The sequence below is a fragment of the Quercus lobata genome, chromosome 12 (genome assembly GCF_001633185.2).
Source record: "Quercus lobata isolate SW786 chromosome 12, ValleyOak3.0 Primary Assembly, whole genome shotgun sequence".
In the NCBI taxonomy this organism is placed as follows: Eukaryota; Viridiplantae; Streptophyta; class Magnoliopsida; order Fagales; family Fagaceae; genus Quercus; species Quercus lobata.
Window position 1 is genome coordinate 2,817,950 of NC_044915.1, and position 25,227 is coordinate 2,843,176.

At 33.9% G+C, this 25,227-nt stretch overlaps 2 protein-coding genes across 6 annotated transcripts; one reads left to right on the forward strand and one right to left on the reverse strand.

Moving 5' to 3' along the window:
* Positions 1 to 9,271: 9,271 nt before the first annotated feature.
* LOC115969772 (alkylated DNA repair protein ALKBH8 homolog) lies at positions 9,272 to 16,001 on the reverse strand. 2 transcript variants are annotated; one of them, XM_031089384.1, is made up of 8 exons: positions 15,920 to 16,001; positions 15,105 to 15,495; positions 14,640 to 14,735; positions 14,415 to 14,501; positions 13,234 to 13,359; positions 12,742 to 13,017; positions 11,878 to 11,943; positions 9,272 to 9,687 (listed from the first exon to the last, which is right to left on the reverse strand). In XM_031089384.1, exons 2-8 carry the CDS (start codon positions 15,411 to 15,413, stop codon positions 9,631 to 9,633), a joined length of 1,017 nt encoding a protein of 338 aa, XP_030945244.1. In that variant the 5' UTR covers positions 15,414 to 15,495; positions 15,920 to 16,001; the 3' UTR covers positions 9,272 to 9,630. The 2 variants fall into 2 exon arrangements, with proteins under 2 accessions (XP_030945244.1, XP_030945243.1); XM_031089383.1 differs by having other exon boundaries at positions 14,640 to 14,741.
* A 1,494-nt stretch (positions 16,002 to 17,495) lies between these two features.
* LOC115969994 (pentatricopeptide repeat-containing protein At1g71420) lies at positions 17,496 to 25,084 on the forward strand. 4 transcript variants are annotated; one of them, XM_031089639.1, is made up of 4 exons: positions 17,496 to 20,431; positions 23,785 to 23,917; positions 24,025 to 24,496; positions 24,710 to 25,084. In XM_031089639.1, exon 1 carries the CDS (start codon positions 17,499 to 17,501, stop codon positions 19,794 to 19,796), a length of 2,298 nt encoding a protein of 765 aa, XP_030945499.1. In that variant the 5' UTR covers positions 17,496 to 17,498; the 3' UTR covers positions 19,797 to 20,431; positions 23,785 to 23,917; positions 24,025 to 24,496; positions 24,710 to 25,084. The 4 variants fall into 4 exon arrangements, with proteins under 4 accessions (XP_030945499.1, XP_030945500.1, XP_030945497.1 ...); XM_031089640.1 differs by having other exon boundaries at positions 23,785 to 24,496; positions 24,697 to 25,084; XM_031089637.1 differs by having other exon boundaries at positions 23,785 to 24,496.
* The last annotated feature ends 143 nt before the right edge of the window (positions 25,085 to 25,227 follow it).

The following is a 25,227-nucleotide window of genomic DNA, read 5'->3' on the forward strand; positions in this document are numbered from 1 at the left end:
CCCACAGAACGCCTGAAGGAAAGGGCGAGCTCAGTGCAGGGGCAGGACAAGTGAAAAAGCTGCCAATACTGTAATGAAGAACTCTGTGTCTGATAGGCCCATGCTCTTCACCATGCTATTCAACTTTTATGTTTACTCCCAACCACTCTAGGTATGGGTTGATAGGACAAGTCTTCATCCCAGAAAGTGAAATTTACACGTGGACATTGAAAGAAAAGTAACTACTAATATAAAGGGGAAGAAGAACCAAGGGGGAAGGGGATCCCCCCCCAGAGGAATAGGTCCTAAAAGAGGAAGAATGGGAAGAATACTAAGCTCCTCGGACGGAGGCCGAGGACAAAAACCCCACAGGTAACACCGAAAGATAGTTTTGTCAATCACGCCAGGTCCACCCTCACATAAACTTCCATAAAAACCATGACTATACCGCTATCCAGTGACCAAAGTCAAGCCTTTTGAGCCCACACTCTACAAATTATATTGTTCGGGCCCTTTACGTACGAGCCCAATGTCATTCTTGGGTCGTTATTAATCGTGTCCTTACAATTTTATATTCTTTTTTTATTATTTCTAACAACCCACATCAAAACACACTTTCTCTCTCTCTCTTTCTCACATGGTCACTTTTCTTTCTTTTTCTTCTTTTTTCCCTCTTTCTTTGCCGGTCAATTTTTTCTTCCTCCCCTCTTTCTTCACCAAAAAACTCCATAAACAAACCACCAAACTTCACTTCGACACAAGCCCATGCCAATCCTAGTCAATTTTCAGCATTTTTAGACAAACTAGGGATGTACTATGGGATGTACAATCAAGATCTCATATTACAATGGTCAAATCAAATCAAGAAGGGAAAGACATGAAAAAGTCTATAAGGCAAAACTCCAATCTGGCAAAGTATGAAAAAAAAAAAAAAAAAGTTAATCTGATCGTTCACGTCCCTCAAAATATGATCAATTCATGATTTTGGTTGTTTTTTGAGCTGTGTACAATTAGGTGAAACAGTTTGTATGTAAATTTTCTCTCTTTTCCTACAAGGCTACCACTGACTTAGATCTCTATCTTCTCCCACTTTCCCTCTTTTCAATTTTTCCCAACTTAAAGACCCCAATTTACACTATATATATATATATATATGGAAAGGTTAAAGGATGTTTTTAGAACATTAGTTTAAAAAATATTTTTAAAAACTTTTTATGGGAAAATGAAAAAAGTAATTGATTTTTTTTTTTTTATTTTTTACGGATTTTTATATTGTCCAAAAAAGTTGTATAAATTTTTTTACTAAAAATGGTTTATTAACAAATGCCCTAAAAGCAAACAATATAAGTAACAAAATAAGAGAACAATATGGAAATAAAGTGATAAACTAATTGATAACATTTTCAAATGGAAAAACCACTATGCGATAATGTAAATGGAGTCAATACTATGCCGAAGGCTGTTTCAGTTTGATTAGTAAGATAAAATATTTTAATACCGATTGATACCACGGTGTATTGTTTCATGTTTACCGCTAATTTTATATATATAAATAAATTTATTTATTTGTATATTCATTAGTCAAAATTTATATCATTTATTAAACATTTAAAATTATATATATATTTTAGAAGAAGTTCATATCTCATTTAATATGCTAATTTCTAACTAAAATGTCAATTTATTGATAATAGTAGACAATTGATGTTCATGTACTTAAATGATACTCTAATAATAATAAATTAAAAAAAAAGAAAAAAGAAAAAAGCAAACTTGAGGCTTGTTCTGTGTATTTATAATGCCGTAGTGGTATTCTAAATAATAATAATAACAATAAAGAAGAAGAAGAAGAAGAATAGTTCTATTGAGTGGTGCTTTTGTTTTCACGTTTTTAGCCTCCATCTCTACTGCCACACTCACCATCATCAATATGATGTTGCTGCCATAGTGGTATTCTTTTTTTTTTTTTTTTTTTGAGAAAACCCCCCAAAGGGGAGGGGAGGAAGGTTAATTAACTGAGATCAAATCAAAGTTATACACGTCAAGGATGTCATGAGGGACGTCCTCCATCCAAACAAGAAAATGGTTACAAATAGCACGTCTGGCTAGTCTATGTGCTACAAAATTTCCATGACGGCTAATGTGATTAAAAGAAACATTGCGAACAGAGGAGCTCAATAACTTTATGTCCTGAAGAATATGCCCAAATTCGGAATTGAGCATAGAGTCACCCTTAATAGCTTGGATTATACCTTCTGCATCGCCTTCAACCACCAAGCTCTCAAAACCCAATTCTTTGGCAAATAAGAGAGCTCGGCGAGCCGCTAACACTTCCACCATCTCGACCGAAGCCGACAGCGGAATTTGTTGTGAAAGAGCAGCCATAACAAGGCCGTGGTCATGGTGGTATTCAAAAACATGGCAGTAGCAATAGCTAGAAACTATAATTATTAGTTGTACTTAAAGTGAAGGGAACAAAAATCAAAAAGTTGTATTCATAAATGTCAGTCGGACAACATTAACTTCGGCTTGAGAGATTAGTTGAGTACATAAATTATTTGTAGGTAAAATGAGAGCAGTTGTGTTATAGCCAAAGAATTATAACAAAGAAGACTTTGCAAGTTGTGCAGATTGGGAAGAGGAGAGCTGAGATTGAAAAGAAAGTAATTCAGAATTCAAGATGCTTTGCAAAAACGTGAAAGGGATGGAGTAGATGCAGTAGGTTTCAATGAAATATTGAAATAGTATCCGAGATATAGACAGTCTTTGTACAAAACAAAGCTACCACACTGAGTCATTGACAATACTGTAAAGAAGAAACCTCAATGAGCGGCAGATTTCGATTGTGAACGGCTTATTCAAAATTTTGTTGAAAGTGAATTAAAATATATTTGTAATTTAAAAAAAGTTAAAAAAGAAGAAGAAGTTGTCATACTAATAGTGTATAAAAATATTGGTAAGTAAAAGAGTAACGCAAGTTTAGTTAGGTTTAACATCATAAGCATGTGGAGGAAGATCTTCTATCCACACCATTAAATCATTAATATGTCTTGTATGTTTAGTTAGATTATAAGTTACAGAATTTTCCAATTGATGATATGTGAGAAAATAACATCATTAAAGGTATCTATAAAGGACTTTGAAAAAGTGAGCAAATGTTTAGAAGGCTAAAGATCCATCCTCACTTCTCAAGGCTTTGATGAATTCAATAGATTTGTTGAGGCAATTGGCATCAATATTTAATCGAAAATGCTAAAGTTACAATTTTTTTTTTTTTTTTTTTTTTTTTTTTTTTTTTTTTTTTTTTTTTTTTTTTTTTTACAAATAGTGGATATTGTGAGTGATTATTAATAAGTAAAAAAAAATGATATAAGTAATGAGCTCAAATGAGAATCAATAAAAATTTGTCACATCAACTTTGTGTAAAAATATAGTTAAAATTTTTTTGTTTATAGCATTACTCATGCTTAATATATGTTAATCATTTAACTTATTTAGAAAAATGCTAGTGGTTGGCCATAAAAACCAATAAAAAATTTGGTCATAGCAATAACTTATAAAAAACATTTGTGAGGTTCAACCCAAAATTTTCATTTGTTTTACTTGCTCTTTCTCTTCTATAAATAGATCACATTGTCACTTTAGAAAAGTATCAGTACTCACCCTTCTTTCTCAACTTCCTCTTTTCTCTCTTTCAATTTTTTCCTTCTCTCCGTTTTTGTTCCCTTCCCCAACCCTCACCTTCTTCTCCAATGAGGTCCTCAACCAAAGCATTATTCTCTGTGCTCCACGGTCTATCTTTCATGGCTAGGCTTCTCTCTCCAATCCTTGCTTAGAACACTCAAGAAGGATATAGAAAATGATGTCCTTGCCTTTGCAGTATTGGTGTTGCTGCTTTTGTTTAGACACTAAAGAGTTTCTTTTTTTCAACACCTTAATTTTTTTTAAAAACCAAAATTTGTTATTTCTTACCATTTTTTGTTATTTTTGAGATTGGCCAGTTTTTGGCCAATCACAATCACTTCGATTTTAAATTCCCTCTCAACTTCCCTCACCATATTGTCTAGCTTCTTGACAGCAACATATTTTTTATGACTTGATGCTAATACCCCTTTATTGTGGGAAAAAAAGAAGAAGGTAAAGTTTGTTTCTTGATTTTGGAGATTAAAATGGGTTTGAGACTGAGATGATGGTGCCGACAGTGGAGTCAGGAAGGATGGAGAAGAAAAAAACCAATCCATTCTCACATCCCAACAATCACAAAGCCCTCAAGAACTTCTCAAAACCCTTAACCCGAAGAAACGAAAACCCAAACATCAAAAAAAAAAAAAAAAAAACAGAGAAGCAAGCACCCAACCATCAATCACCACGGATTGAAATAGATCTAAGAGATGCGAAATACCATCCTATTACCAACAAATCAAATGTATAAAACAACTCAAATGTATAAAATACCTTTGAATTGGTGAAAAAACTGAGAAAGAGGTCGGGGGGAAGATCGGTGCAGCAGCGCGTGAAGAACTGCGTTTCTGAGGTCAAGGCAGTGCAGGTTGGTTGAGCTCCGATCGGTGATTGCGTGTGTGAGGAGGTGAGGGCAGGGTAGAGGCTTCTAAGACTAAGGACTTGTGGTGGTATGAAGATGGAGGAGTGATCTGGTTTAGCTATGTGAAGAGAGCCGTTGGATTGCCATGAAAAGACAAACTTGGTGTGACTTTCCTTTGATCGTGGGTCCCAGCCATGTCTGTTTATTTACCAAAATGCTATGGAAACTCTGTTTCCATAACTCAAAAACACCTAAAATGTGTTTTCAATTTCCATAACTCATCACTTAAAAATCAGAGAATTGAATGATGGAAACAAAAACTGAAAACAAATTCAAACAAACCCTTCTTCCATGAGACCCACCAGTTTTGAGTTATGGGTGATGAAAACGTAATGATGGGGTGTGCGTGGTTCAGTTAGCTCAGTTTTTTCTCAAATTTGTTATTGAACCGATAGGGATCGGTTTTCTCATAATTAAAACCAATGCATACCGATTAGGGTTGGTTTTTAGACTTATAGCGGTGTGGTTTGGTCGGCTCGATTTAATCGGTTTGGTCAGTTTGAAAAATTAAAAATTCTATTTGTTTGTTTGTTTTTTTTTTTTTTAATAAAAAAAATCTGTTCAACCTATAAAAAAAATCCGATTTTGTTATGCCATTGGCTTTAGATTTCAGATGACTTCACATGTTCTTTGGTATTTATTATTGTATTTACAAATCATATTTGAAACGGTCACATATTTAAAATGCACATCAACACATGCATATTCATATAAGATTTAGCTCATCCCACAATATTTTCAAACAAACAAGTATTCAGAATTTTCTTGTAATATCTACTTCTTCATTAGGAAAAAAAGTGTTGACTTAACAACATTTTTGAGAAAACCCCCAAATTAGCAAATACTACTTACGAGTCGTGTTTGGCAAAAACCAAACCCTATACTGTATACTCCAAAACTCACAAGTTAGATTCTACAAAGGCGAGTTCAAAGGTAAAAATCAATACACCCATCAACACATCATAACATTATACATTTGTCATGATAAGGCCATGAACAAGATTAGCCCATATTCCCTATGAATTTAATCATTTGATAGGCTCTAGCTGGTTCATACAAAACCTTTTTGTAGCTAATTCCTTTGGTAAACCAAAATCATCAAATTAAGCTCCAAACTCACCGCTAAACCCTTGTTTCACACGCCCATCTAAAGACTACTCAAACCAAGAGAATCATATAAACCCAACTCAATGATGGGTGTCCAGCCAAGAGGAAAGGGGCTTATGGCTTACGGTGGTTTGCCACAGGCCCGCGGTGAGCTGCTGCTGTGAGGAATGACTCAGGCCAGCAAGAGGCTAGAGGCGAGAGCGAGAGAGAGAGAGTTAAGGGTTATGAGAGAGAATAGAGTGAATTTATAGTTAGAGATATTTGAAAACCTAGCATAAAACGGTGACGTTTTGTGTGTGTGTGTTTTTATTTTATTTTATTTATTTTTATAATAATAACCCAATACGATGAAATTTTAGTAAAAATTTAAAATGGATACACACCTAAATGACACAGTATCCAAGATCTAAAAACTATATGTCTACATCTGTTGGTATCGGTTCAGTTCGGCTCTCACTCGGTGCTGGCTTTCCGTCTCTGATGTCTTCACCGCATCGGCATCAGAACTCCGTTCACATTCTGATCGCCAGCATTGACTCCGTTGGCTGGTGGTAGTGGCAGTGCCAGAGGGTCGGTGTTGGTCGATCTTGTCGGCTCCGGTGATGGTTTGCATAGTCCTAGTGATGGGTGATGGAAAATAACAAATCCAAATAGCCCCTAAATCACTCCACAGTCGATCCACACTCTAAATAATAATTGTTATTTTAAATATTTATAATCCACTTAATAATATAGAATTTGCAAAAGATAAAAAAAAAAGTTAAAAAAATTCATCCAGTACTTGATTTCTTGAAAGTAAAGTACGACATACAAAAAGAAAAAGAAAAAAGACTATAAAGATAAATCACTCCACAATCTACACTCTGAATACTAATTACTATCTTAAATATTTATAGTCCAATTAATAATATACAATTTACAAAAGAAAAAAAAGTGATTTTTTTTTTTTTTTTACCTAGTACTTGATTTCTTAAAAATAAAGTACCATACAAAAAGAAAAAAAAAAAAGAAAAGAAAACGAAAAGATAAAGATAATCACTCCACAGTCCAAACTCTAAATACTAATAACTATCTTAAATATTTATTATCCACTTAATAATATAAAATTTACAAAATAAAAAAATTTACCTAATACTTTATTTCTTGAAAATAAAGTACCATACAAAAAGAAAAAGATAAAAATAAATCACTCCACAGTCCACACTATAAATACAAATTACTATCTTAAATATTTATAATCCACTTAATAATGTAAAATTTACAAAAGAAAAAAAAAAGTGAAAAAATAAATTTACCCTATACTTGATTTCTTGAAAGTAAAGTACTATACAAAAAGAAAAAGAAAAAGAAAAAGATAAAAATAAATCACTTCATGGTCTACACTCCAAATACTAATTACTATCTTAAATATTTATAATCCACTTAATAATATACAATTTACCAAAGAAAAAAAAAGTGAAAAAAAAAAAATTTACCCAGTACTTGATTTCTTGAAAGTAAAGTACCATATATAAAAAAAAAGGAAAAAAAAAAAGATAAAGATAAATCACTTCATAGTCCACACTCTAAATATTAATTTCTATTTTAAATATTTATAATCCATTTAATAATGTAAAATTTACAAATGAAAAAAAAAAATTACCCAATACTTGATTTCTTGAAAGTAAAGTGCCATATAAAAAAAAGATAAACATAAATCTTTTCACAATTCATACTCTAAATATTAATAACTATCTTAAATATTTATAATTCACTTAATAATATAAAATTTACAAAAGAAAAAAAAGTGAAAAAAATAATTTACCCTATACTTGATTTCTTGAAAGTAAAGTACCATATAAAAAGAGAAAGAAAAAGAAAAAGATAAAAATAAATCACTCCATAGTCCACACTCTAAATACTAATTACTGTCTTAAATACTTATAATCCACTTAATAATATACAATTTACAAAAGAAAAAAAAAGTGAAAAAAAAAATTACCCAATACTTGATTTCCTGAAAGTAAAGTACCATACAAAAAAAGAAAAGAAAAGATAAATCACTTTACAGTCCATAATTTAAATACTAATTACTATCTTAAATATTTATAATTCACTTAATAATGTAAAATTTACAAATGAAAAAAAAAAAAAAAACCTAATACTTGATTTCTTGAAAGTAAAGTGCCATATAAAAAGAAAAATAAAAACATAAATATTTCCACAATCCACACTTTAAATAATAATAACTATCGTAAACATTTATAATTCACTTAATAATATAAAATTTACAAAAGAAAAAAAAAAGTGAAAAAAACAATTTACCTTATACTTGATTTCTTGAAAGTAAAGTACCATACAAAAAGAAAAAGAAAAAGAAAAAGATAAAAATAAATCACTCCACAGTCCATACTCCAAATACTAATTAATATCTTAAATATTTATAATCCACTTAATAATATACAATTTACAAAAGAAAAAAAAAAGTGAAAAAAAAAAAAAATTACCTAGTACTTGATTAAAGTAAAGTAACATACACAAAAAAAAAAAGAAAAAAAGAAAAAAAAGAGATAAAGATAAATCACTTCACAGTCCACACTCTAAATATTAATTACTATCTTAAATATTTATAATCCATTTAATAATATAAAATTTACAAAAGAAAAAAAAGAATTTTTTTTTTTTTTACCCAATACTTGATTTCTTGAAAGTAAAGTACCATATAAAAAGAAAAAGAAAAAAAAGAAGAAGATAAATCATTCCACAATCTACACTTTAAATACTAATAACTATCTTAAATATTTATAATCCACTAGTAATATAAAATTTACAAAAAAAAAAAATTACCCAATACTTGATTTCTTGAAAGTAAAGTACCATATAAAAAGAAAAAAAAAAAAAAAAAAAAAAGATAAAGGAAAATCCTTCCACAATCTACACTCTAAATACTAATAACTCTCTTAAATATTTATAATTCACTTAATAATATAAAATTTACAAAAGAAAGAAAAAGTGAAAAGAATTTACTCAATACTTGATTTCTTGAAAGTAAAGTACCATATAAAAAAATAAAATAAAAAAAAGGCATAGAAAACAGACATTTTACATTATACATTGAAATATAAACGCTAATTCTATTTGTAATTTCTCATGCTGACCATTGGGAAGATATGGTAATGGGGATGATGATGTAGGAGACGGCCAAAGCTGTGCATTATTTCTTCGAAAACACTAGCGAGTAGAGTACACCTAAAGGTCCTACGTTCCCTTACTATAAAGCCACAAGCATATTTTAGTTTATGCTTTACCACAGCAATCTGATGCAAATCATGCAGTTAACAAAATAAAAGTATTGATACTGGTGGCATAAAGAAGGTAGGCCCTCTATTCAAGTCAGTTTGAATTGAAAAAGAAAAATCAGAAACGCATATCACAACATTGTCATATTGACAGGTAAATGCATGATCAGGGTTTCAAATTCAAAGCCTCAAAGTTATAAGGTTGGATGTGGCATGTACAACAAAAGCCAGAAGCTGAACCAGAAAAAGTATGTATGTTCCAGAGGATCTAAATGTATCTACCGACAACTTACCAGGCGGAACAATATCAAAATAACATCAGAGCCCACTTCATTAAATTTCTATATTGTCCAATACAGGGGGCAAGAATGTACTTACAGAAAAAGTACATATTATAGAAGAAAATCACTGAATTCCTTGAATTAACGACAACAAAAAATGATACAAATGCAGTACCTTGATAAGTGAACCTACACTATCTTTAAGTGGAACCATATGTATGATTCCTTGGAAAATAAGAGAATGAATCATCTTGGAATATAAGTCCACCTCAAAATTGTGTTGTTCCTCACTAAACATCTCCTACAAACAATTATAATCATTGTTACATCAGAGGGTTGAATGGTCAGTCTGCGTTTTCAATCAGTACAAAAACCAGTCTTCTTATCTCTGAGAATCACAATATTGGGGAAAGTCACATTGGCAAGGATCAGCTCTAACCTGAAAAAGTAAAAGTAATGAATTAAACCAGGAGAAAATGGGAAAAAGAAAGAAAAATCAGAAGCGCCAAACTTCCATAACAGATTAGTGAAGCACTTAACTATAAACACAGTATGGCCAAGAACAAGTTGAAAATATTTTACGAAAATCATAACTTCCATATGTTTTGCAGCACTCCCAAAGAATTCTATTATTTTTTGATAAATGACCTTGATCTGACCAGCCGGTATAGTTCACAATTCACATTAATTTTTCAGGCATTAATTTATCGCATTTTACTTGTTCTTCCATTCCAGTTTTATTTGATCATTGTAATTTTGTTTCTTGATTTTTGCCCCCATAGTACATCCCCAATGTACTCGGGTTGGCTACTTTTTTAATAAAATTTTTCGTTATCTATCAAAAAAAAAAAAAAAATTTTCAGGCATTCTTTTCCCCAATGTGAGTTATGAAATCCACTACATGGGAAAGCAACAAATTCTGAATTATGAAAAAAGCATTGCATATGCAAACCTGATTCAATCATTCATTGTTTTTCAGGGAAAAACAAGATATTGGGAGCCCTTCACTTCAGGACATTTAGGTTAGAGTTTTGAAAAATGAAGAGATTAGAGAGAAAAAAAAGAGGGTCAAAACTAAAAAATGAACCACATCTCCAGACTAATGATATTATTGGGCCCAAACAGTTAAAAATCCAATGTATGGTAAACCTAGGTTGTACATCCCGTTAATTTAAAAAAGAGAGGATCAATATAGTGCAGTCTGTGGTTCAACGTGCTGCAAAATGAAAAATCCACTGTAATCTCCCAAATCATTTGGATTTTTCAGTTGTGTGGATTTGGACTATTATGTGGATGTGTACTGTGTTGCACATACTGAGCGTATACTAGGTTGATCCCGGATATATAAGTGATTGTGGAGAACTCTAATAATGACTAGTCTTTTGGAGTAAAGTGCAAATGTGGCTAGGGTTTCCTCAGGTCATGACACAGCAATCTGAGTCTCAACTAAGCACGAACTAAATTGAATTGTACATACTGTTAACTTATATAAATGCTCCCCCTGTTTTAGCATGTAATATCTCTGATTTGTTAATACAATGAGGGTCAGGTCCAATGACGAATAATCAGTCTTTCTAGACAAACCATAATATCTGCAGAGAACAGTTTAGCATGGTACACTTATTTACCATTTCCCAGGTCCTCCAAGAAACAGCAAAATAACCCCCCTGCAGAAAGAAGAAGGGGGGGGGGGGGGGTTTCCTTGTAATTAACTTATAAGATTGACCGACCACAAGTGGTCATAGTTCTGTAAGTCGCTAGATTTCACTGTGTGGTGCAACATAGACCACACCTTCCCTATGAAAGGCAATAACTATTTTGTATTTCAAATGGTTTTATGGGTGCTTACCATGCATGTTGTTGAAGTAAGTGGTTAAATGATTAAATTTACCATATCCCAATAGCTTAAACTTTTAGGACAATCGGTAATTTTACATGATATCAGAACAAGAGGTCTTGGGTTCAAACCTTGTCTCCTCCACCTGTTAGGCCTCACCTATTAAAAGGGAGTTTAGCCCAAATGTGGGGGGGGGGAGTGTTAGAATTATGCGGTTAAATGATTAACTTTACCCTATCCCAATAGCTTAAGCTTTTGGGACAATTGGTAATTTAACACAAGCTATTTTATTCCTAAAAGCAGTATTGAGTTGATCATCTTTGCAATGTAATAAAACAAAAGACTTGCTCGTTTATAAAAAGAAAAAAAAGAAGAAATATAGAAACAATCTTTAACAGTTCTATTGCATTTGAAATGTTTCTCAAATTGTTCTTCATTTTACCAAGGAAAAAAAAACCACAGAGTAGACAGAGAATCATATAGAACCATGCTGTCAGGGAAGAAGACAGTCACTCTATATCTTCTGCTAGAACACATAAGTCATTTTCTTTAATTTATCTGTCATATCATTCTCAGAAAGTCCACAAAGATGGCATAGATGATCAAACAATTAAAATTTACAGACTGGGGAAATAGTGGGCTCTAAGTTCTCTGAATGTTTACCTCGAGGGACCAACTTAACTATCCATGCTAGAGTATAGAGAGTATTCCATGCACATATAGAATTTATTGCTGCTATATAAAGGTCACTTCATCTGGTAGTGAACAATAAAAAACGAAAATCCCACACACCTTACGGAAAGTGAAAGACACCCTCCTTGAAGCCCTTCTGATCACACTGTCCTTTACCAAATCAATCTGTAAAACAATATTGTTGACCTATGCCTTCAGTGATGAGAATAACAACGCTAAAGCACAGAAAAGAGAGACGAGAGGGGAAATGTTTTTTACTCTAATGGCTTATCATAAAACAAGCAACTACATATAAATTTAACAGAAACCAGAAACATGTAAGAACTTACCATGTATTTACAATCAAATTAAGAAGCACAAAGCAAGCAAATAATAATTATCCATTACACTTTACGATAGAAGCTCTAAAACATATTGCTCCATTAATATAACCCAAAACATACATCACACTAAGTTTTGATTTTTTTCTCCTGAATTTTTCTTTTTTTTGGGATAAGTAACATAATTTCTCCTGAAAATTTAATTGTTACAAGTGGGGGAGGGGGATTCAAACCTTGGTTCTCCTTTATAAAGGGGACCAAGCTATGCCATTGAGCTACAAGACTCTTGGCAAAGTTTTGAAATTAATCTTTCCTAAATGTGCCTAGGATTTAGACTCTCTAACCTATAAACTTGGATAAGGGACAGAATGCTGTGATTGAAAGGTTCTAGATAAAACACTTTTTGCATGTTTTTCTAGTCTTCCAACAACTTCTCAGAATGTAAGCATATATATGTCCAATTATCATAATAGTTCACATTATTAATGCAGCATGCAAATACTTTTCAAATTACAATTTACACTTTCTTTATAGTAACTTCTGTTCATTTTGAACATCAGATCAGTATAGAACAAGTTAATTATCCAAAGATAATATATTTATATATTAAAATAAAAAAAGATCCAACAATAACATAATGTACCTTGTGGTGTGGAATGTAATGATGCCAAGCATAACGTGCTTCCCCAGATAATAGGAGTATGGACCGAGGGGGAAGGTAAATAGCCCTCCTTAAGAAATTTGAGCCATTTTCAGGAGTTTGCGTTTTTGTATTGTTATTAAGCCAATCACCATCTGTGTATCTCCTGAACTCCATTATGCAAGGCCCTGCCAATGAAAGGCTGAATATAAATCCCTCAAATGCAGAATGGGTATCTATATGTGGGGACAAGCCAACCCCAGGTGGGTACTCATTAACCTGTAACATAATTACTGATCTTCAGTCTTAAATATGAAACAAGAATGCAAGAACAAATCATCTTAAAACAAACTAGAGCCACTATATAGTACTCAAGTATTAATACATAACAGCTACATTCCTACACTGACAAAATGCAGCCAACACAAGATATACATTGTCAATTTACAGACTATTATTTTAAATAGTTTATGTACAGAACAATTTACCACATACCGTCAGTTGGTCCAAAACTATACTTGCAGCATTGTCAAGGTCTGGAAAGAGTGAGATCTTTTCAAGAATGGGGGAAACAAATGATGGAAGTTCACCTAAGTGCTGTCTTGTATTGACATTCCTTGTCTGTATCACCAAAAGAGAGGGGGAAACAAAAGAAAAAGGAAAAAAGAAGGAAAAGGCAGAATGCTAAGTGAGTATTTCACACACCTACCCTAATTTAAAATTTAAAAAAAAAAAAACTTATGGTTAATAGTCCTTAGAGTTAAATGACAGGAAATGTTAAAAAAAAAATGCTATTTCGATTAGAAGAGAACAAGAAAAGAATACCAAATGAAAATATTATTTTGAATAAAAAAATTTTTGCACAACATTCTGTACAGCCTTTACAATTGCTTCTATCCCATTTACCAAAATTCAGATGAGTACAAGGCCAATATTTATGGTATCCAAGTAAAAAATACCAGAGATATGAGATTTCCCATAAATGCCCAGAGAAAATACATCCATGCCACAAACACTAAACTCCAAATGTAGAACAATCTGGTATTTCCATACCAACAATCTTCTATCTATTCTTCAGTCATTTAAACATGATTTCCTTACTTTAAAATCCTTTTAAAACCAACATACGTTCCTTAAGTCCTTAGTGGCTATCACATAACATTTCTTATAATTCATTTATAAAATAAATTTGAAAGATATCAAGAAGCCATGTAATCGGGCATGTGCAACAACTACCAAGCATTACCACAGTTTTTTTGTTGATAAAAGCATTACCACATATTGGCAAAAGAAGGTCGTAAAGGCTTAATAGTTATCCACAGTATTTGGATTCTAAAAAATGTTTTTAAATTTTTATTTTTTATTTTTTTATAGATAAATTCTGGAAAATGATATATGCATACAAGTATGTCAGTCACTTCAACAAAGCCCAGAACACTCAGGATAGTTGAGAAACATATATTATAAGTCCTTCGCCTTGGGTGGCAGAATCTGGAAAAAGTAAAGATACATAAAAATGAAGTTTGGGACAAGGCATATAAGGATATGGGAAGCATTTGAAGAAAGGTCATCAAATATAATCATAAAAATGCAAATTAGTTCTTATTGTGTGTTTGTTTGTTCATGTCTGCGTAAGTGGCAGGAGCAGGCAGGTTATTATTAATCATATGACATACTTCATAGCAAAACTCATAGCCATAATGCTGAACCCTTCTTTTGGCAAGACTTTTCCAAGGCCTTTCATCAATGGATGCAAGCAATTCCTGAAAAACCAGAAAATAACATACAGAATATAGTAAAGGTGAAAACATTCAAGCAACATTTAACTCAATGGATTCAAAACTTAATATCAAAAGGCTAAATAAAGCATGGGCAAAGTACAGAAGACAATAATTCCTAACCTCCTCTTCTTTAGTGCTGACAAAGTCATGCAATAAGTAAAGCCCTGGAATGTTCAAATCAGAAGCCACCAAAGACACTGGAACTGAGTCATTGATCTGATCCTGAAGAGATGCAATCTTATCAATTTATAGAAGACATAAAACAACTAGATAATAAAGATTACAAGTCCCATTGAATTATGAACATATCTACTTCAGTTTCTGAAAGTACTTTAAACGGCTCACAATAAATAAAATTTGCTCTCACTATTTGTCAAATTTGAATCAGGGATTCAAATAACAATCAAGCCATGGCAAACAAATTTGCACAGTCTGGGTTGAGAAAACATCAGCTATCACATCTAAGACCATAGTTTTAGTATGAATTGACAAATTATGTTACTAATTCATGACAAGCACCAAAGTAAACAATGCAAAGCTTACAGAAAGCGTGAGCTCAAGCATTTAGAACTTGACATCTAGTACCGGTGCAGTAGGTTGTAGTACTGAATACCGAATGTGCAAAGTGCGGCCTCCAAGCTCAGGACAAGGGTGTCCATCCAATGCTTCCAAGGCAGCTGTAGCAGTACTCTCATCACAATAAGAAACGATAACACGTGCACCACTCTCATCAGCTGCAAAGACTCCATTCACTTCCCCAAAGGCAGCAAACACTGATGCAATGGTGTCATGAGAAAGCCCTACTGCCGGCCCACAGTTGGCCACAAAAAGGTTGGGACTCAACTTGCCTTGCATATCCACACCCTTCGGCCGCCCAAATCTTGGCAACCCCATTATTGATAGTTTATCTCAACTTCTAGTCTGGGAATCAACCTCTCCAATAAACCGGCTAAGGATGCCTTCCAATCACCTCTCCCTGCAAAAATAGGAGCTTTGTGATCTGGGTACAACCTTTTTTTTTAATCCAATTACAAAGTCACTTTGTTAAAGACATTTGCATATTTTTTCTAAAGTTCAAAGACAATTAATCTTGAGGAGTAGCACAATTGGATAACAACTTTGCCTTAAGAAGAATGAATTCCCTCTAACTAATCATCCAAAAAACATAGTAACCGTATAAATTAAAAATCTTTAAATGGTAGAATTTCATACAAAGATCAACAATATATTAAATGAACCCAATTCAGCAAATCCAAAAATATAATTAAATAATACGGTATTTAACAAAATTAATCAGTAAATCCAATTATCAAACAGTTTATGAAGCAAAACTTTCACGCAAGGAACATATATTACTTCCATTAAAAAAAAAACACACAATTGATGAGAACACAACGTACAAATTTATCGAGGGAGAGAGCTTATTTTGTGATTAGTGAAGCGGGAAATTGTGAGAAACGAAAATGTTTCCAGGCGAGAGAGGGCTCTTGTATTTATAGTATGAGGAGTCAGGTTTTTTATTTTGGCAAAAATTACTGGGCCGGGCTCATAAGACTCCAATACAAAGTTTTGTTGTTTTTTTTTTAAATGATTAGGGGCAATAATAATAATAATAATAATAATTATTATTATTATTATTATGAGGAATTAGCAGGGGACCGTAAGGAATATGTAGGAGCAATAATTAGTGTCCAAAGCTTCCCGAAAGATAGTTTGGAATGACAGAAATCATGAAGAGTCTCTTTTTTCAAAACATCATCATGGGACAGTAGTGTGAAACAATAGCGAGAATTATTATTATTATTATTATTATTATTTTGTTGAGAAGAATGATTAGGGGTAATTAGTGTGACTTTCCCAATTATAACAGTAGCACTCTAACTGCTCTCAAACTAAGTCATTGCATACACTCTAATTGCTTTCGAGTTAGACCAATGTTGTGTATGCAATATAGAGGTACAAGGAGTACCAGGTAAGGGGGAAACACGAATCCATAACAAAAGTTGTGTTGGCCCAAATTCCTTACCACTAAACCACCAAATTAATTAGTGACTCCGAATTCCAATACAAAGTTACCGGCAAACTTTCATACCGAATTAATTAATAAAATAAAACACATTCTTAAATATTGGGTTGTATGTTTCAAAATTTCTATTTAATTTCTTTTTCATCTACTTCCGTTAGTATATGAATTCATATTATATTTTTCTACCAAAAATCATGCATTTTACAATATTTTAAAGTTTTTTTTAGATAGTTACAACATGCTGATGATCACGCGACTCGAATCATTTCTCCCTAAAACCCTCCAAACACTTTGTGTAAAGAGGTGCTAAGTAAGCTAGAATGCTCTTAATCAGTATCATTGATATAGTATTTCATGAAATAATTAAATATGAACGACACTTAATAGTTTGATTATTAATAAAATTGGATGGCAGGACCAATATGAAAAGTTACCAAACATAAAAGGCCAAAATATAAATTCTGAAACGTATTTGAATTAAACTAATTAATGTCTTAGCTTGATAATAAAGAATAATTATTATGGAGTGAAAAAAAAATTAAAACATTTGTAAGCTTTAAGGTCAAATGTTTATCCAAGTAAAGTTTAACTCAAGTTTTTAAGGAAGATGATGTTATAGACACAACAAAAAATTACAATAATTTCGCAATATCTTCAAATTAGCATGCTACATTATTAAAAATATTTAAATTGAAAATTGTGGTAAACACTTATACGAGTTGATATGTTAATTTAGGAATGTTGTGAAATTATTGACTATCTTAGCAATGCATTATTGCTATAAGAAAACATTTACAATTCAATTTCTCTTTTCCTGTCTATCAAATTATAACATTTTTTTTAAAACCCAAAATTGAGAGGCTGAGCCGCCAGGATCAGTAGCTTATTAAATGATGCCAAACCTTGTAGAGTTTTAAGTTTAAAATCAATACAACTATTGTAGGATCCTCGTTATGCCACGCCCGACAGCACGCGCGTGGTACATCTCCCTCCGACAATTACACATAACCAATGTTCACACAGTGTCTAGCTATAACACCGAACCCAACAATCTTCTCAACCAGTTGCGCGTGCTATCCAATCGCGGCCACCTCCAAGAAGCGCTCTCAATATTCTACACCCAAACCCAAACCCAAACCCAAACCCAAGCCCAAAACCACCAAACCTATGCGACTCTGTTCCATGCATGTGCTCGCCACAGAAGCCTCCATGAAGGCATATCTCTACACTATCACATGCTTTCCCACAACCCCAAAAACCCTTTTGATCTCTTCGTTACCAACCATCTCATCAACATGTACTGCAAATTTGGATACGTAGACTATGCCCACCACCTGTTCGATGAAATGCCTCACAGAAACCTTGTTTCTTGGACTGCTCTCATTTCCGGGTACGCGCAGCAAGGGAGAGCGGACGAGTGTTTTCTCTTGTTTTCGAGTATGCTGGTGGAGTATTATCCGAATGAGTTTGCAGTGGCAAGTGTGCTTAGTTCTTGCTTTGGTGAGCGTGGACGGCAAGTACATGCGCTTGCGTTGAAACTGGCTTTGGATTCTTGTGTTTACGTTGCGAATGCTCTTATTACCATGTATAGTAAGAGTACTAGTTTTGGGTGTATGTATAATGATGATAAGGATGAGGCTTGGAGTTTGTTCAAGACCATGCAGGTTCGCAACCTTGTTTCGTGGAATTCAATGGTGGCAGGGTTTCAAATTCGTGGGCTTGGGACCCAAGCTATGAATCTTTTTACGCAAATGCACCATGAGGGAACTGGTTTTGATCGTGCCACCCTTCTCAGTGTCTTTTCTTCTTTGTATGGAAGTGAAAGCAGTGGCAATATACAAGTTGATGATGTGACGAGTAGTAGTCTCAAGTTTTGCCTTCAGTTGCATTGTCTCACTATCAAAACTGGGCTTATCTCAGAAATTGAAATAACAACTGCATTGGTGAAGTCTTACTTTGATATTGGAGGAGATATTGGTAACTGTTATAGGATTTTTATGGAGACGAGTACTTCTCATCGAGATATTGTTTCATGGACTAGCATTATTACGGCACTTGCAGAACGTGACCCTGAAGAAGCTCTCTTCCTTTTCTGTCAGTTGCGTCGAGAGGACTTAATTCCAGATTGGTATACTTTCTCAATTGCCTTGAAAGCTTGTGCAGGCCTTGTGACTGAGCGGCATGCTATGGCAGTTCATTCTCAAGTTATTAAAGCTGGGTTTGAGGGTGACACTGTACTTGCAAATGCTCTGATCCATGCCTATGCTAGGTGTGGCAACATTGCTTTGACTAAGCAAGTTTTTGATGAAATGGAATTTCGTGATTTGGTTTCTTGGAATTCAATGCTAAAAGCGCATGCCTTGCATGGAAAAGCTAGAGAAGCATTGCAACTCTTTTGGCAAATGAATCTCCAACCTGATCCTACTACCTTTGTTGCTCTCCTCTCAGCTTGCAGCCATGCTGAACTTGTGGATGAAGGAATCATAATTTTTGACTCTATGGTTGGAAAATATGGTATTGTTCCTCAACTTGATCACTATGCCTGCATGGTTGACATTCTTGGGCGATCAGGGCGAGTTCTTGAGGCTGCAGAACTTATAAATAGAATGCCGATGAAGCCTGATTCTGTAGTTTGGAGCACACTCCTTGGATCATGTAGGAAGCATGGTAAGGCAAGTTTGGCAAAGTTAGCAGCAGATAAACTGAAAGAGTTGGAGCCAGGTAATTCATTAGGTTATGTACAAATGTCAAACATATATTCCTCCAGTGGTAATTTCAATAAAGCTGTCCTAATTAGGAATGAAATGATGGGATCTAGTGTGAGAAAGGAACCTGGATTAAGCTGGGTTGAGATTGGAAATCAGGTGCATGAATTTGCCTCCGGAGGCCGATGTCATCCAGAAAGGGAGGTGATATTCAGGCAGCTCGAAGGATTTGTTGGGCAGTTAAAGGAGATAGGTTATGTACCTGAGACAAGCTTGGCATTGCATGACATAGAAGAGGAGCAGAAAGAGGAGCAATTGTATTGTCACAGTGAGAAGCTAGCTTTGGCATTTGCCGTAATGAATGAAAGAAGTTTGTGTTATGGTGGGAGAGTAATAAGAATTAATAAGAACATTCGAATTTGTGTGGATTGCCATAACTTCATGAAGTTAGCTTCAGATATGCTTAAAAAGGAGATTGTTGTAAGAGATGCAAACCGCTTTCATCATTTTAAAGGTGGGGTGTGCTCTTGCAATGACTATTGGTAGCGAACTAGCATCACTGACTCAAATTTATGTGGTTTGCACTTGTCTTTGGCCGCATGGTTCTTCTTTTTGATAAGTAAAAGAAATGGGTGCAACACAAGGACTTTCCAAGAGGTCACCCATCCTAGTACTAATCTTTCCCAAGCATGCTTAACTACATGGTTCTGATGGGATGTGGTGCATTAGTACCAGTATCATTGATTCTAGCAGAAATGGATTGAAAAGATTCATGTTGAGTTTCTAAATGATAAAATTGGGTTTTTTGAGTGATTGGACCATTGTAAGACTCTTGTGGAGTTCAATCTATGCCTGGAGTAGACCATTCTATTTATGTGGTTCAGGGGACCAATTTTAAATAAATCACTTTTACTCTTACAGAATGAGTAACATGCCTCAATTCTAATGGAGCATTTGATCTATTATCTTGAAAGAAAGTCCCACATAATTTGACTGCCATAGAACCAGACTTGAGAGTGCCGGAGTGGGACCTTTTGCAGGGCCTTGAGAATTCAAGATTACCTAATTATATCGCAATGTAGCTCACTGAATGTATGATCCGGCTCTACTGTTGAATTAGCACTAATTATTCAGTATGTTTTCAGATGCAAGGAGAGGAACTGCAATTGGATTTTAGAAGGGTATGTTTGAGTATATTTTACACAATAAACTAAATAAGATGATGAAAATAAGCTCATATAAATACATACTAAAATATTTGCGGTTGTAAATGTTATTTATTTATTATATTATATAGAAATTCCTTTAAAATTGATTTCTACTGGGATTCCTTCAAGAAAGGTTGTAAACGTTTACTTACTGTGTTATATGCAAGGCTCTTTTTCTCTCTTTAGGTAAACATTTATTATTATTTTGGTCGGGTTGAGAATCCTGTGGAAATTTCATTTGCTGGTCTTTGAAAACAAATTTGTTGCATTGAATGATTTCGGTCTGATTTTTCATTTGGTCTATATTTAGGCTCCTGTAACTGAAGGATCATTTCTTTTTCTGGGTCTCAAATAAGAAACTTATGGATTATGGTTCATAATTTTCTGTTTTCATTTAAGAACAAGTTGAACATAGAGATTTATATTTTGTATAGAATTATACTCCTGATTTTTGTATGTGAATCACATAGAATTATACTTATTCATCCCCATATTGGAAGATTGCATCATCAATGAAGAGGAGCATGTTTGTTTATAGGGAATTGTTTATTGCTACTCAGGATCATGTTCAGTTGATACACTTAGCTAATATTTACACAATATTACAACAAAAGGGGGAAAAAGAGGCCACATCTCAGTCAGTACAACATGTGTGAACTAAAATTGTTCAAATCTAATGGAAAGTGTGCATTAATTATTTAGATTGTCTCTATTTGCTCTGTTTCTCTCAGGGAAAGCTTCTTATTTTCCAATGTTTGGTTCTTCCTGGAAATTTTCACTAATGCGCATGCACCCTAGACTTCTAATTTATTGCTTCTTTCTATTTCATCTTAATATGCATGAATGCTGGTCCAAGATACGTTTCTTCCTTCTTTTCAATTCTTGAATAATACATGCTTAGGGTAGACTGTAAATAATAAAAACATATTACTAGGATGAACCATAGAAATAGAACATCCACCCTAATGTATGTTATGTGTGAGCCTTTGTGTCATTTGCCTAATTATTTACTTAAAAATATTATGTATGTTTAAGAGGGATCCTGCTTAGGGGGAACCCTTATTAGAACTAGGAAATACAAGTGGAGGGATTCAGATTTTTTTCCATTTGTTTGTTTTTGAGCAAGATCCACCTCTTGTTTTTGCGGTTTTTTGAGCTTAAACTTGTTATCTAACATACCCAATTTTTATTTTTTGTGATTTTTGTAGCCTAAGCTTTTTTCCAAAGAGACCCACTTCATGATTTAGTGCCCAGATCTATTTGTTGAAGCTGGGTTATTGGTTTTCATTATAGATGTTTGGTAATGGGTTGTGTAATTCAAGCTTAGATCTTGGCCTAATCTTCCTCTAATATGAATTTGAGATTTAAATATAAGCTACCTATTTGGAAAAACTGTTACTTTTTCAGGGATGTTGGGTTTGTTTAATGGGACTTACAGAGATTTGTGAATGTGTGAGGGAGTCAATTAGATGGTGGGTCTATGTTTGTTTGGCTTTATAAAGTTGAAACATTGACCCTCGCCTTATAACAAAATTTTATTGGACAGTTCTTTGATCATCTAAGTTCAAATTCCATCATGAACTGATAAACTTTTGGGGGGGGGGGGGGGTCTTGGGAATAAGAAGTTTAGTGTCTTTTAACAAATCTTTATAGGGCAAGTGGCTATGAGTTTTGCCACAGAGAATGGTGCTCTTTGGAGAAAATATGATAGTGAATGAGTTGTCTGGTGCTCGAAGGTAAGTAGGGGTCATACAGGTGTATGCCTCTGGAAGTATATTAGAATGGATTGGGGTCAGTTTTCCAGATTTATCAATTTTGAGGTTTGTAGTGGGACTAACATTTGGTTTTGGTGAGACTGGTGGTGTGGTGATGGGGCTTTCAAATATGCATTTCCAGATCAATACAGAATTGCTCAGAATAAGGAGGCTGTTGTGGTGGATTATTTGCTCTGGAATGCAAAAAACATCCATTGGGATGTCACTTATATTCAAGCTATTCAAGATTGGGAGATGGATATGTTAATAGCTTTTCTTGATCTCCTCTATTTAACAAAAATCAAGAGGAATGCTGAAGATCAGATCTGCTGGAGGCCAACAAAGAGCTGATTATTTGAGGCAAAATCCTTCTATAGAATGCTTTTTGCTGGAGGTGCACAATCTTTTCCTTGGAAATGTATTTGGAGGGTTAAAATCCCTCTAAATGTAGCTTTCTTTACATGGACAGCTGCTATGGAGAAAAGTCTCATGTTAGATAACTTATGTAGAAGAAATATAATTGTTTTGGCTATATGTGTAAGAAGGTTGAATAAACAATTGATCATTTGCTGATACATTGTGATTATGCTAGAGAATTATGATATCTTGAATTGCAGTGGGTTATGCCAGAGTAGTTGATTTGTTGGCTTGTTGAAATGGGAGGTTTGCTAGACATTGTAATGGTGATATTTGGAATATGATCCCGTTGTGCATAATGTGGACTATTTGGAGAGAATGCAACAACAAGGCGTTTGAAGGATTTGAACGAACTATGAATGATCTCAAGATGATCTTTTTTGTTCCTTGTATGAGTCAATGGCTGCTTTAACTAGCCATTCTTTCTCTAATATGTTAAAGTTTCTTGATAGTTTTACTTTTTGTTGACTTTGATGCCATTCAAGTACACATCCTGTGTACTTGGTGGTGTCTTTCCTCTTTTAATAAACTTTACTTATTTGTCAAAAAGTCTTTATTAGTTAATTAAGTTATTTATATTTTCTTTTATTTCCTAGAGTTAAGGTTATTCTTGTAATTCAATAATTAGGCTTTCCTAAGTCAATTATAATCAGGGCTAACTCATATTAATATATATGAGCATGCTGCACACTATTGTATTCCAATAGAGACAATTTATAATTTGCTTGAGTAATAAAATTATTTGTTAGAGTCTTCTTCAATAGCATGAGCTGATTCTAGGCGATTGTAGGTGCAAATTCCTAGGTTATGCTTCCTTGTTTGCTGGCAATTCTAAGCAAGCCTATTCCAATGGAGATAGTTTTATAATTTGCTTCAGTAATAAAATTATTTGTTGGAGTTTTCTTCAATAGCTTGGTAATGATTCTAGGCGACCCTAGGTGTGAATTCCTAGGTTATTCTTCCTTGCATAATGATTTCTAGGTTATTTTATTTTTCATTTCTTTAATTTCCAAGTTGCATCAGTATGGTTTTGTCCAGCATTTGGGTGACTGTATTTGTGCATATTTTTCATTTCTTTAATGGGTGTTTTTTACATTGGTCACACATGCTACATTTGTTAAGTTATCTGATGTTACTATCTGGGGAACTTCATAGGTTTCGTAAGCTGTCAAGTATGAAAACATCTGATCTTGTGGTTAATTGGTGCAACTTATTCAAGATGTTCATTCTGGGGAGCGTGGGAATGATTTTACAGGCACTCCATGTCCCTGTTTTTGTAAAGCTTCTGGTAGGTTTTTTTTGATAGTCAACAGTGAAAACTTTATTGAAAACAGAAACACTATTACAACTGGACTAGATGAGGTTGCTCTGATATGATAACTTCTTCGAAAACAGGAGCAGCCCCCATAACAAAACAGCCAAACAACCTGTTATAGAGAGACCAAGACGCTAGGACATGAGCTGCCTTGTTTGATCCTCCAGGAGTCCAGTTGTAACTCACATTCTTAGTCACGTTAGCTACCCTTAAGGTATCCTGAGATAGAACTGAGATTCTCCACTGATCTGCACTGCTGGGCTTGGTTAGAGCCTCCACACAAACCTTGGTGTTACTCTCAATAACTGCAGCAGCTATATTGCAGCGCACAATCTGATGCGTTGACCAATTAATTGCCTCTGCTTCCTCTTGGACAGGGATATTGGTTTTCACATGTTTAGTAAGGGCAAAAACCAATGTCCCTCTCCAATCTCTGGTGACAATTGCTATTCAGGACCATTTATTTCCAATGGCAACTTCGCATTTGACTTTGATGACTCCTTGCAGTGGCTTGGACCAAATAGAGGATCTGGTTGAGGCTGGACCTAAATGGTAGGTGTTTTCTGTCTGTCGCTATTATCTCTTTTATTGAGATTAATCTTTTGATAAGTGCTTAGTTAATTATCTGCTTGCTTTCTTTTTCATATTTTAATTTTGTTTTTATACATTTTTCTTCTACGATTACACATTATATTATGAGTACTCTATTTTCAGATTTTGTAATTGTTTCAATGAATTGTAAAATCCTCAAGACTTCTTTGGCAGACTGGTGTTATCAAAGATTTCTGCTAGTTGAATGATCCTGAAGGTGTTAGACAGGAGCTTAGTCATTTGAAGTCTTTAAATCAAGATGGTGTTGTTGTAGGTTGTTGGTGGGGTATTGTTTAAATCAAGATGGTGTTGTTGTAGATTGTTGGTGGGGCATTGTTGAAGGCTGGAGTCACAGAAATACTTATGGTCTGGCTACAGGGAACTTCTTAGCATCCTTCAAGAATTCAAGCTGAAGTTGCAGGCAGCCTCACAGGATTCAATTGAGATATAGCGTAACTTCTATAGTGTAACTTTTGAGGTTGACCATTCATTGCAATTTTGGAAAGAAAGTGATAATCAAAATTTTTCCAGGTGCCAAAAAGCCCTATAGCTCAATTTGGTCCGTTCTATTAACTCACTAACAAAAAATGCATGTGGCACATGGCGTGAATAGCTAGCACACTTAAATCTAGTTATAGATTTTTAACTTATATATTTTATCTTTTAAAAGTGAAAATGATGTTTTGGCTCCG

Bases quoted from the DNA above. Each gene is read 5' to 3' on its own strand.
- LOC115969994 (XM_031089640.1), top strand. From the start codon at position 17,499: ATGCCACGCCCGACAGCACGCGCGTGGTACATCTCCCTCCGACAATTA.
- LOC115969772 (XM_031089383.1), bottom strand. From the start codon at position 15,413: ATGGGGTTGCCAAGATTTGGGCGGCCGAAGGGTGTGGATATGCAAGGC. The intron at 14,742-15,104 runs GTACTAGATGTC...GCATCTCTTCAG, and splicing joins TACTACAACCTACTGCACCG to GATCAGATCAATGACTCAGT. The intron at 14,502-14,639 runs GTTAGGAATTAT...CTGGTTTTTCAG, and splicing joins TCAGCACTAAAGAAGAGGAG to GAATTGCTTGCATCCATTGA.